This window comes from Gallinula chloropus, assembly GCF_964237585.1.
Source record: "Gallinula chloropus genome assembly, chromosome: 6".
Classification (NCBI taxonomy): Eukaryota; Metazoa; Chordata; class Aves; order Gruiformes; family Rallidae; genus Gallinula; species Gallinula chloropus.
In genome coordinates this window covers 10,162,486-10,176,305 of record NC_140091.1, presented here as the reverse complement: position 1 = coordinate 10,176,305, position 13,820 = coordinate 10,162,486, and the positions used below count along the sequence as shown (strand labels likewise).

General features: G+C 42.4%; 1 protein-coding gene across 1 annotated transcript in view; it reads left to right on the top strand.

Moving 5' to 3' along the window:
• Positions 1 to 13,820, top strand: part of MAST2 (microtubule associated serine/threonine kinase 2) — a gene marked incomplete at its 5' end in the record, with an annotated part of 188,223 nt that overhangs the window by 84,909 nt on the left and 89,494 nt on the right. The window contains one exon of the mRNA XM_084266399.1: positions 6,684 to 6,890. Within this exon, the coding sequence (XP_084122525.1) occupies positions 6,684 to 6,890 (207 nt within the window). The remainder of the gene's footprint in view (positions 1 to 6,683; positions 6,891 to 13,820) is intronic.

Sequence of the window (13,820 nt, the reverse complement as noted above, 5' to 3'; positions counted from 1 at the left end):
AATTACCATTCATGAATATTTTCTCTAATTTCAAATAGCAGATGTGAAGTAATGGGCCCAAACTTTGATCTCCAGCCTATTATGTGGAAATGGTTTAGTTATTTTCAGCCGTTACCCTGTTGTGTTCTTTAGGCTCTGCAGCATGTACAGACATTGCTTTTTGTAGTGTTGGCGTCAGCTTTCAAACAGTTTTCATGTGCACCTGCTCATGAAGTGCACTAGAGACGTTCCAGACCTGAAAGGACGAAGGTATACAAGAAAGATGTAGAACTCTTGGAGAGGGTCCAAAGGAGGGCCATGAAGATAATTAGAGGGCTGGAGCACCTCCCCTATGAAGACAGGTTGAGGGAGCTGGGCTTGTTCAGCCTGGAGACGAGAAGGCTGTGGGGGGACCTCATTGCAGCCTTCCAGTACATGAAGGGAGCTTTTAAACAGGAGAGGAATAAATTTTTTAAAAGGGTAGACAATGGCAGGACAAGGGGGAATGGACTAAAGCTGAGGGAAGGAAGGTTTAAATTAGATATTAGGGGGAAGTTTTTTACAGAGAGAGTGGTGAGGTGCTGGAACAGGCTCCCCAGAGAGGTGGTGGGTGCCGCCGACAGAGCACTGGAATAGGCTGCCCAGGGAGGTGGTGGAGTCTCCATTTCTGGAGATACTCAAGACCCATCTGGATGCCTGTCTGTGCAATATGAGCTGGGTAGCTGCTTTGGCAGGGGGGTTGGACCCAATGATCTTTAGAGGTCCCTTCCAACCCCTATGATTCTATGTGTTCAAGGCCAGGTTGGATGGGGCCCTGGGCAACCTTGTGTAGCTCCAGGCCTGAAGGTTGGTAGCCCTGCCTGTGGCAGGGGGGTTGGAGCTCTGTGATCCTTGGGGCCCTTCCAACCCAGACTATTCTATGATTCTGTGGCTCTGTGAAGGTGGGCACTGGGACTGCACAGCATGGCAAGGCTTGTGACTATGCGGTTGTGTGTCCCTGTGTCTAACAGTGACACCACGTCCAACAGACCAGGCTGCGACCTGCAGATTGTCATTGCAGCTGCAAGATGCACAAACACCATCCTGGAGCTCGTTGCTTTCCTGACTGCCTCCTTGGCTGTCAGCAGGCACTGAATCTAGCTGGGGTTGCATTTGAGCCATTTTTGGTTTTAATAAATCCAGTTGTTTAGAACATGGACTTTACTGACCTGTTCAGGTTTGAGGTTGTTTTGGGGTTTTTCTTAATGAAAAATGTGAGTTTATATTTGAAATCCTCGTGGTTTGTTAGGCAGGGTTACTAGCTCAGGTTTCTGTAATTTTGTTACTATCTAAACGTAACAACTTCTAAAACGAAACGACTGCTTTCCCACATTGCATCTAAATTTGAAAAGAGCAAACTACATTTGCCAAAGCAGTCTTTAATTTCTGATGCAAGTTATTTAATTCTTTCTTGCTATCAACAATCTGTATCAAATACACTTTTAAAGTCTGTGTATGAAGGGCAGAGAACATGGAGGTATAAGAAAGAGGAAAAATATTTATAATTCAGAATACATCCAGTAAAAATACACATTTCAGTGAATGAAATATTACAGACTGCTGTTCTGATGGTGATAGGTACACTGGTAAGAAACAGTATTTACCTCCTTATGTTTATCTTTATGAAATGTGGTAAGCAACGTGACATTGTTTGCTAAAGACATATGCAAGGCTTTTATGGTGGTCTTTATTACTTCTAATCTCTTTTTAAGCCAATTTATGTCCACTGTGGGGCTTGTTTTCTCTCTTTCTCTCCCTCTCCTCCTCTCTGCCCTCTACTTTTACTTATCAACCTCCAAAAGTGCTTAGTTTCTACAGCCCTAGATATTTCACAGGGTGTTTCATTAAAAAAAAATCTTAATTTGCTAATTTCATTTGCTAAACTTACCCCAGCTTCCTGGCTGTAAAATAGCATACAAACATACCAAGGGAAAATACCAGTTTGTATCAGGTTCTACTTACCATCTTTTTAATGCTTAGACCTTGAAACAACAAGAAGTTTGATGGCAGGAAAAAAACTGCCTGGCCTTCAGTGCTGGTTTATGTCTCTATTTTGTCGTATTTTGCTGCGAGAATTTCCTCTGTATCTGCAGGGAAACAGAGTACATCATTCTGTTTCTGTTTGTCATAGTGGGTAAGCGTTTCTGCTGGGGCTCAATTGATCGATGCTGTTTCCCTGCCAGGAGCAAGTGCCCTGCCTGAAGCGTGGAGAAGCCGAAGTGCTGGAAATGGAGGGAAAAGCGGTTCTGAAAAAGAGCAGGGAGTTCTGCTACTTTTGCAGACTGTTTGTTCTGCCTTGGATCTGGAAATAAATTCATAGAATGCTTTGAGTTGGAAGTAACCTCAAAAATCATTGAGTTCCACCCCTCCTGCTATGGGCCGGGTCACTAGACCAGGTTGCCCAAAGCCCCATCCAACCTGGCCGTAAGCACCTCTAGGGCTTCCATAGCCTCTCTGGGCACCCTGTGCCAGGGTCTTCCCACCCTCACAGGAAAGAATTTCTTCCTGACATCTAATCTAAACTTACCCTCATTCAGCTTGAAGCCATTGCCCCTTGTCCCATCACTGGTCAACAATCCGTCTCTCACTTTCCTGTAGGACCCCTTTAAGTATTGGTAGGCTGCAATTAGGACACCCTGGAGCTTTCTCTTCTCTAGACTGGACAAGCCCAGCTCTCACAGCCTGTCTTCACAGAAGAGGTGCTCCAGCCCTCCAATCATTTTCGTGGCCCTCCTCTGGACTTGCTCCAACAGCTCTATGTCTTTCCTGTACTGGGGATGCCAGACCTGGAGGCAGTGCTCCAAGTGGGGCCTCACGAAAGCAGAGCAGAGGGGCAGAATCACCTCCCTCGACCTGCTGGCCACGCTGTTCTTGATGCAGCCCAGCTCACAGGTGGCCTTCTGAGCTGCTAGCACATGCTGCCAGCTCATGTTGAGCTTGTAAATAGAGTAAGAAATAGCCCCTCCATCCAAAGCTTTCTGCTTCTGATACTTTTTATAGCTGGGCAGACAAAGAGGTGGCATTTTCTAACCACTCCATCCTTCCCTGAGCTGCACGGAGGCAGCTCACAAGCAGCAGATCAAAAATAGCCCTGGTGCTCTTAAGCTGGTACGCGGGGCTGGCTCTGGAGGTGGCACGTGCCGAATTATTCCTGCAGAGCTCCGTAGGAGTGTTGCTATTCGTGTGTTAGGCTTTAAAAATAGTTTGAAAGGACTGTTTCTATAAAGGAAGCGCTTCAGTGAATAAGGGGGATCTCAGTGTGCTGTATGTACTGTGATCGCAGAGACAAAGAATTTGTGGAGGTTTCCATCAAGGATTTTAAAGTGAGAAAAGTATGATGTGCAGTTTTTATTATCAGGTTTCCACTCCTTAATCCCGGTTCTTCTTTAATAACTATAGTAAAATCATATGTAACATACCAAACTTGTGCCTTTTTTTACTCACTGTGCTTTCTTACTCTTGAAGGCACGGTGTGGCGGGGCAGAGATTACAGTTTTGTGCAGAACAGCCACCACAGGCACCCTGGACTCTTCCTTTAGAGACTGGGGGTTTGTTCTCCTGGTGGAGCATAACTGTTTTTAGAGGTTGTGGTCTTGGACTGGGGGGGCACTCCTGCTGTGATATGAATCACAAGGTACAAGTTGTAACCTGAAGTTTGAGTTGGTTGATGAGTACTTGTGGATAGCAGTCTGCACCTGCCTAAATATGGTCTTGAGGACTTGAAAGTCTGTCAGAGATATCTATTTGATATTTTTTTTTTGTTTGGGAGAGCTGCCTTCTTGCAAATACACATTTTAAAATGTTGGACATTATTTTGGGGCAGTTTAATTGCATGAAATTGATTTTGTGCTGATTGAAATTGCCATCTGCAAACAAAAATGCAAGACTTGCATTGTACAAGGGAACAGTCTTCCAGTGAAGCTGGTCCCCCCCTACCCCCCTCCCTTCAGCATTTGGCTCCCCAGGCTGCGGCAATTGCTTTTGCTTGGTTTTCAGTACCTGGATCCATAAAGTTTGCAGCTGACACCCAGCTCAGGAAGATGCTTTAAGGTTGAGGTTGTGTGTGTTCTTAAGGGGATTGATTTCTGAAAAGGGGGTGGTTCGCCTGTTCCCCCTCGGTTGAGAGCAGCTGCTCTTTGCACCGCTGATGACTCTGCACGGGCTTTGGGTGGGCGCAGCCACGCTATTCCTATCGCAGTGTGAGTTCTCAAGCTGCTGTGTGAGATTTCTGCCAGAATCCTTTCAAGTGTGCCATTGCTCCCTTTGGCTTTACGATTTCTTTTTGATTTGGTGAGACCGAGCGTTCGTGCTCCTTGAAGCCCAGGCAAAGTTTTTCACGGATTTGCTGTGGGCTCAGGACTCTATTGCTGGCTGTGTGACAGGTCAGATGGCTTCTCTGTGTCCTGGACTTGTCTTCACCTTCGTTTCGTAGTGCTGGGCTTTGTTTCCTTCCTCTGAGTGCTAAGAATACACTCATAGATTTATTATTTTTTTAAAGAATTAGCTTGTTGGTGCTTTTTTTACATGAGCCGTGCGATTAATCTGGACCGTTACTGAACTCCCGAGGTCCCTGTGACACTGGGGGTGCAGGAGGAGCCTGGAATTGCACCGATTGTTCTGTGCCCTGCGCTGGAGTGATAACGGTGGGCTCTCCTTCCCGGCTCTAAGCCTCTTACGCTGGGAAGAAACACAGCGTATCGGTACAATGATGAAACGGAGGAAACAGAGGCTTGGAGCCCCGTCTCTGCGGATCCAGTAAGAACTGTTGTGAAAAATAAATCGTGCTTAAAGGTTTCAGATTTGAAACTATGAGGAATGAACATGCCAGGGTTTTCCGTGGCCAGTAGACATTGCTTTTATTTGTTAGAACTTGATCTGTCTTGCTTGTTTGGCTGTACACAGAATTTCATTTGGAAGCTTTAACATTTTACTTTTGTGGAGTATTGACCATAAAGTATAGCCAAAAAAGAAGCAATACTGAAATGTTTTAAGGTGGTGGTTAGGTGTTGTACCAAGCATTGATTAATGTAGTAGAACCGAATGTTTGTAACTCTTTCTGGTTTGATCACCCTTCAGATTTAAAAAGTACCTTTAATAACCTGCCAGAAAGGCATCACAGTGCTCAAATCTCTAGAAACCTTTGCTGTCTTTATTACCTTTTAGATTAAGAATACTGCTGAAAACTTGATCTGAAGCAAAAAGTCTTTATTTACATTGCCACGTGCATTTCTACAAATGAAATTTAAAGAAGCAATTCCCTTTTACTGCTTCAAAACCTAGTAATGGGAACTGCTATTTATGACCTTCATGATTACATTTATTATTTCTATTAGCTGAAATTAAGGAAATTGTATATTTAATACTATGTGCATAAGCAGAGGAGGTTAAATGAGCTCTGCCACATATTCAGCAAAGGGAGGAGCAGACTAAGAGGCAGGCTTAACCTTTTCTGTCTGCGGGCTGTAAAGCTCATCAGCTGTTTAAGCAGAGATTGCTAGTGAGGAGGATTTCCAATCTGTAAAGGTTACTTACTGATAAGTATTTGGATTCATTAGGAAATTTAAAGCAAGGGACATTCACAAATGTGCATGACTGCAGGGCTTTCAGTGTAAAGTGTCTGAATACTGAACAGAACTGAAGTGTGCTCCACATTTCCCCTTTGTAAACGTTCACTTTTTATTTATATGGTAAATAGAAATGTTTGCAATTCCCTCAGTCAAAATCAAAGTTATATCTGTAAAAATGTGGTGGCAGTAGTTTGTATTCTAACGCATAAGCACACTTCATAATGCCAATATTTGTAAGTTAACTTGTACTTTGTTTCTAGTGCAGGACATCTCATCGTGTATAGTTCCATACAGTAGGTGTTAGAACCTCTTTTTTATGTTTATGTTGAAATCTGTCTATAGCTTTTTGGAAAGCTGCTGATTTGAGAAATTCTCTGTGCTCCCTGTGTATATCAATATGTGTTGGCTGCTCACCCTGCAGAAGGCATAGTTTACAGAACTGAGCACAGAGCTGGGAATCGACGTCCTCAGCTGTAATCCTGATGCTGCCATGGATGTGCTGCAGATGAATCACTTAACTGCTTCCTGCCTCAGTTTCCCCCTGCTAAAATTAGAATAAAGCCATTTTGCATCGCTGCTTTCAGGCTTAATTAGTTGTTGTTATAAAACCCCGCCAGTTCTAAATGTTGTTTTCTAGTTAATGGTTTGTGTAATTAGTTTTTTCATGGTTGCCTGTTCTTGCCACAGTCATGGTGTGGAACCATGGCTCCCAAACTGCAGCCTGTGAAGGCTGTGAGATAAATGGTCCATGTCTCTTACTGGTGCCATTATCAACTTCGTGAATTTTTCCTCAATGTGAGGGTTCATGTTAAGCATTGACACAGTGATGTGTATTCCAGAAAGCCTGGGAATCACTACCAAAAAAGGATTTGGGTAATTCCAGATCGGAAGATTTCCATAGTGGAAAAATAACGTTGAATAGATATTAAATTGATTGACAAATACATTTTGATTCAGATGATAATTGAAATAATGTCTTTCGATCACTTTATTGCATTATAACTTGTGTTTTGGAAGTCTTTTTTTTTCTTAAAGGAAACAGAAGATGTGATATTGACCGTGATTTATATTTTTTCCCCTATCGTGGTACCTTGTCAGAATCTCCTCTCCTTTGTACTCCCACTGCCGAGGAAGTGACGGTCATCAGCACATGTTCTCTCCTACATCTGCTCCAGGTCTGCAGCACCTTAAATTCCCGTTTAGTGCTGACTGTGCACTTGTTACTTCTCCTCTAGTATTTTACCTGAACAAAAAACCCCAGAGCAATCCGTCTAGTCCATGCTACAGCCATCCTTTTCAGTGGAGGTAAGGAGAGGTATCAAATAGGAATTTCTAACAGTTTGGTGTTGGTGTGACCATGAATGAACTTACCAGCTTTATAATTTAAGAGAATAGTATCTAACAGAAGAGAACAGCTTTGTAGTCGTAATTTACTGCCAGCCAGGTTCAGGTTGATGTTGCTTGTTGGTACAAACTTTTCTAGTGCATGTGTAGAGAAGAAGATAAAATGAATTAAGGAGCAGAAACTTGTGTATCTGTGTGTGCATGCGAATTCCTGCTCATACCTTGAGATAATGTCCGACCGTGTGTGCAGTTTGTACAGTGCAGCAAAGGAACCCTCACAGGCATCGCTGACGTCAAGAAAACCAACTTATAAAACAGCCTGGAGTGGGATCCTTAAAAGGCCTTGCTGAGACTAGAGGGTCTGTGCTAACATACTGGGCTCAGTTTGCTTTGCTGTAAATCCACATTAGTTTCTTACAGGAGCCAGCAAGCTGACATCTCCATCTCCAAACACGGGGTCTGCAAAGGTTAACAAGTAAATCAAGCCTCTCCTTAGATAGCTTAAGTAAGGGGCACAAGCGTTTGTAAACAGGAGGAAAAGTCTAAACCAGCTTAGCTTATATTGAAGTGTTTTAAGAGCTTGGCTGATTTATTTTTCCTGAAGGATTAGCTCTTTCTCCATGTTGTGCTACCCTGGAACATGAATGGCCATCAGCAGCCCCAGTGGAAACCTTCAGCTTCTTCACTGAGAAGAACCTTCACCTAGTGAGACAGTCGCAGACAAAGGCTCACGCAGTTATGAAATCGGAGCTCAGTGGTACCTACTTAAAACTTGAGCCAGCAGAGCCATCCAAGGGCTGGGTTTGAAGTTCACATGCTGCAGCGTGGATGTCGCTGGTCAAATTTCAGTTACTCATCAGGTGGTAATGCAATAGCCCCTGAACCTGGACTGTTATTTCAGAGGGAGGTTGCTCTTGCTGGCCAGCTTTGGTAGGAGTAACCAGCAAATTCAAAGCTGAGCTATTTTAGGCATCTGTCCCTCTGATGGAGAGGAACCTGTTTTACATCAGTTGGGTGGAAATGGGGCTGTCAGCAAAGGAAAGGGATGTTGCACTTTATCTGTATGAACTGTGTGCCGCTGTGAAGAGCGAGGCGCTTGCCCAGCGTGCTGCTGCTTTCCCTGCGCGGTGGGCAGCACTGGGGGAAAATCGTTAATAAGGTGCTTGCTTGGCAGTGCTCGCAGTGAGGTGCAGGGCAGTGACTAAAGAGCAGTGTCCTAGCATTTTAATGTCATTGCCATCAATATAATTTCAAAGGAATTTTTGTTATTTAAAGGCTGGTATTGGCTAACGTTCCTTTACGATAAGGGTGATTAAATGCTGTTGAGCGTTGCAGCTAATTAACAGACTGATGAGTAGTGATTAGGTATCAAAATCAGATTATTGGTAAAGTCAATTGAAACCCATTCTTTTTGGAGAGGAGATCTAATGATTATCGATCATTTTCAAAAGCCTTTTTGGTAGTTACTTTTTTTTCTCTGAGAATCCTTCAGTCCTCAGGTTTTTGACAGGGGTCAGTCAATAATTTTCTCTTCAAGGATAGTTCATACAAAAGTCTTAGTGTCAAGCTATATTCCAATGTCACTATAGCCTCTCCTTGGTAATAATATTTTTTACATATGGGGGACTTCCAGCCATCTGCTCTCTAAATACTGGATGGTTGATGATTCACAGATACATGGTTCTGTGTAAGAGCTTAGGTCTACTATAATAGCTTTTTATTTTCGTCCTTGTTGCTTTCACCTGTGCAGCTCTTGATCCTGTTTTATCCTGTCTTTCTTTGTTGTAGTTTTGTTTACTTGGTTACGGTAGCAGTGATAGCCATTCCTGCTTGCTTAGAGCAAAGGTTCATCTTGGCAAGTCGCTGCTCATTGATCTACTCAGCTTAACACCCTCAGGTTAGCCAGGCCGTGGTTCATTTCCATGGCTGTGCAAGTGATACTGGTGGAAAATGTAACTAGAAAAACTTAGGCCTTAATGGTAAATGTTTCTTGCTTTTTACCTTTGGTGTATGGCGTTTGTGAGAACCTACAGAGGTTTTCCCACCTTGCCTGTGTCTGGTGCTGCTACTTTTATATGCACAGATGAACAACTGTTGGTGCGTCTGCCGTGAGGTCGGATAGTGTGGAAGTTCATGGCTTCTGAAGGATTTAATCTAATTATGAATGAAAATGTTCTCTGTATAGTCTTTGAACAATTGAGAAGAGTGTAAACCTTTCAGAAGGGTAAAAGGAAATGTGAAGTGGCATGATTACAGTAAAAATAAATTGATAGCAGGTGAAATAAGGCTGCTGTAGTTGATACGACCGTGGGTTAGAGTTAAGGTCACATATCTTTTGAAAGAAAAGAGAATGATGTCCAAAATTAAACTGAAGCATTGGTCTCCTATGTGGGATCTGGCTTGCACTCTTCTGGGGGTAGCAGGGAAGTCAAATCACAGAAGAAGAAAATGAGGCCATGTTTCACAGCTGGTCCTCTTTATGAGTTGGCAAGTCTTTGTACACCCATATTTGTGCTTTGATTTAATCAAAATATGGATTTACAGCACTTCTTGATATCAAGTTGCTTAAAAGATGTCATGAATTAATTTTCTAATTTGGAAGTGGTGGGCCTTGAGACGCAAGGGACGGGCATTTCCCCCACATTTCAAAAGAGGTTACGCTCTGTAACACCCTTGGCCAGACCTAAGCTAGTTTCAGCAATTCTAGAAATGGATTAATTTGTTTGTGGTATCAAGGATGAAAGCATTCAGGTGCCTTATTTCTGGCATCTCTGTGGGTGCTGCAGTGATGTGAAGTCTCAGTGGAAATTTGCTTTATCCTAACAAATCAAGGGAAGAGTTGGGTTCAGCTGGATTATTGCAGGGGTATTTTCTCATGCTATTATGATTCCTTGAATTCATGCCAGTTGTGGAACAAGTTCTTATAGGGATATATGGTAGAGATTATTTTTGTAGGAATGCTTTCCCTTAGGGGCTCTAGCCTTGATAAAGTCTACTGATAATAGTCATTAATTTTTTATAGCTGTGCAGAATAATGTCATAGATTATTTTTTTCCTAGCTTGTACACAATTTGGTCACCATTTCTGAACGTGATGATGGTCAGATCCTTGCTGTCTTACTTAAGTAAAACAAAATGGGAAACCTCACGTTGCTCCAGAATACTCAGTGTTTGAGCACAGTACATAATTACTTGATCAGCGTGTAATTACAATGTTATGAGTTTTATATAATTATAATTTTATGGACATCTGTGATATAATTTAAGAATATATTAATATATTTACATAAAAAGCCTATTCTAGGAAGCAAGCCTTTAATCAATAACTGTGGTAAGTAACAAGAACACATTCTACGCAGGCATTGAGCAAGGGGGCCAGGAGGCCTGCCTGCCTTTATTTAAAGCCTTTTTCGTATAAGCTGTTGCAGCAGATGAGGGGAGACCTATATTTAGAGCTATGGCTTGTTTGGGTGTACGAGTGGGGTCAGGCATGCAGTGAGTCTGCTCTGTTGCAGCAAAGAGATGGGCTTCTGGGTGTTGCAGGGTGCTCACCTCCACCAAGGGCTGGGGGTGGAGACGCCTGTCTTGTTTTGATGGGGTCCCCTGTTATGTATCGGCGTTGCTGGTACATCTTGATGAGGGTCTTGTTGCTCCCATCCTTTAACTTCAAGGCGGGTGCAGAAATCCCTCCCATAGCATAAGGTTGTATTCTTGGCGTGTGCAGCCCAAAATCACCTGTGGTTTGGGTTTTGAAGACTACGTATATTTTACAACAGCAGGGCAGCACCTGTAAACAGCAAAAGCTGCATATTTTTAGAGAAGATAAAAACATTTCAGAATTCAAACTTGATGAGGTTCTTTATATTTTCTGTTTTGAAGTGCCCCAAGCCTTGTTAAGAGTTGGTGACAGTTTCCTCTCTCTACTTAAGTTGCCTTTGAGTTTAAAGTCACTTGATAGTGGTTTTAAGAGTTTATTTTGGTTAGAATATCCTATTTGACAAATGTCAGCAGATTAATGAAGAGGACTATATTCAGCTTGAATGACATTTGGAAATTGTTCTGTTTTTGCAGCAAGGGATACCCTCCTGCTTTAGTGCTTGATTTGGTACAGGTTCTGCTTTCTTAAATGTGCTAAATAATTGGTCAGAGATGACTGCAAGACAGTATAATGTCACTTTTGGAAGCGTTGTAGATAAGCAATTCAGGAATAATGAGTAACAGAACAACTTTGTGAATGTATCATTATGCGTAATGTGAAATTTTGAATTTTGAGTAGGTAATCTTTTGGCAACTGAATTGTAATCTGCATCTCACATTGAATGAAAGAATGAGTTTCCCAGAATTCATTTCTTTTTTAATGGAAATTTTCCCCTTTATTCCTTTTCTTTTGTACCAGTTATTATTCTTGGGAATAGTTTTTCCCATCTAGGAGATGGGGACTACAAGGAAGGGACATATTGGTGATACCGAAAACTTGACAGGCTGAGGGAACTTTTTGTTTTTCTTCAGAGTGATCAGAAACTGTCCATTTACTTACCTCGTGGTTGGAAACACTGAGCTGTGATGGCCTGAACAGTATAATTTTCTCATGTGAAAGCATAATGTAAATGCTAAAATCCCCATGTCCCACCTGGAGCTGCAGTAGCATAAGAATTAAGCCCTGGGGTATGGAGCCTGGGGTGTGAATTCTTGCCTTGTTCCTGGCTCACCGTTTGGCTGCCCTCTGTGGAGCCACATGTAAAGCATAACCTGGTGCTTTGACCTGGGAAATTGGAGGCTCCCAGGGGAAGATATGTACTTGTGACTTCAGAAGTTGGAAGGCTTTAGTGTTTGCTAGCCATTTCACCTATATAAACCGAGTGATTGGTAACTGTTTTTTCTGTATAATTGAGTTGGAAGGCTGTGATCTGCTGCTACACCTGCATAGGAGCTGACTCATTTACTACTCCTGTGCTGTTCCAAGAGTTTGGTGTGGCTGGACAAGCTACCAGTTTCTAGTAAGGAATGAAAAGCTCAGAAGGTTCTTAGGAGACTGTAGTAAGTACTGAAGCTTTTCTTTTTCTGTCCTTATCCTCGGATAACAGTGATTTTCTCCAGTGATACTGGCGTGCTTGGTTCTGTACAGAATTATTCTTTCCACATAGTCTCTCCCTCAAAGACCTTTTGATCTTGAGCACAGATACAGAAACAACCTGTGCACGGAAAGATTCCTGGCAAGGGAATCATTCTGAGAAAGAAATATATACTCTTAACCGGGCAGTCATGTGTTTATTGTTGTTGATAGAAAATCCCAGGCATCTTCCTAAACTTGTTTTTAATTGTACTATGAGGCAACCAGGTGCTATATTTAGTTTTGACATGGAAAATCGGTGTGTGTGCAACCAGGCCCACTGACATCCCACACTGAAGTGCTAATAGTAGGGATGTACTAATAGCAAGTACCTAGTGTCAACTTAACGGACTTGAGCTGGGTTGAAACAGGGATTACATGACACAGCAGCTTCCATTTGTGTGGGACTGTTCTGCCCAGGAGCTGGAGATTCCTTTCCAATCGGCTGTTTGAAGCCATGAGTTGCAATTTCTAATTTAGATAGAGAAGCCATTTGGTGGATCGATATTAACCTGAAAGCTTAAGGAAAGTTTAGGATGTAAAAAGGGAAAGAAGATTTCAGGGTAATATTGCAGCAGTTCTTAAAACTTTATCCCCTTTCAGCTGTGTCTTGCTATCCGGAGCTATGCTGAACTTTTGTCTCAAATTTAAGCTCTTTGAATATTCGAAACTGGACCATGGCAGAAGGCCTGCAGCAGCACTTCATCATCTATAACGTATCCTTTCACACTCTCGTTTCTATGGGTTGCATCCATATTCCCTTTTTCTTCAGTGTCTCTATTCCTGTTTCTAATCATTCGTCTCAAATAATACTGCTTCTAGTCCTCCAAGCTCTCCCTTCCCCTCATTCACCTCCTAAAATTTTGCTGCTTTGGCTAGTGGTTATTATTCTGTCATTCAATGCCTTGTGTGGTACTTGAGAGCATAATCTTCTAACCTAGTTTACATTACACTGTCATTATGAATTATTAATGTTCTAAAATAAAATCTTCAAACAGTAATCTTTGCCGTGGTGAAAGAGCTCTGTGTGCCTTTGTTTTCCTTCCCGTCCTTCCTTTTTTTTAGACCTTCAGGTCTTTAGAGCAGGGATGTTATTGATCCAGCCGTCTGGGAAAGACTTGCTGTGCGATGAGAGTCGCATTGTCACATCTCTGGGCTGAGATAGGCATTTATTTATATAAACACTAGGAAAAAAAGAAAAGTTGTGGAAGTAATACTTCTGATTCTATTAGCAGACTTGCTGCAGAAGTAGAAGTGATAATGGATGTTTGGGCTACAGCTTGCCTGAGGAGGTGAATATTGTGCTCTCTATTATATATATTGTTCCTATTTCTGTTCCTGTGATTCTCAGATTTATTTGTCAATAGATGAGAAATTTGAAATGATAACAGAACAGGTCACGTTAAATCTCTCAGCAAATTTTTAGAGTAAAAAACTTGAACCAAAAGGAATCTGGTAAGAGTCCCTGTCAGCTTTCCTCTTCATTTGAATGCAACTATGCTTTCAGCTTCTAAGAAACTGGAAGATTCCAAAAAATCATTAAACAACCAATTTTCCAAGTGAATCCACACACACACATTGACCAGAAGTGTTCCTTTAACTCACCGGCGTCTGCGATGCCCTCGCAGAGAACCTGCCATTTAATTTGAACAACATGGACTTGATTACAGCTGGGTTCATCTCTGACATGGAGGGACCAGCCCATGGGGACGTGTTCCAGCCTGCACCCCATGGCTGAGTGTGCGCAGCCTCCTCGGGGAGCAAGATGGATCACAAAACGGT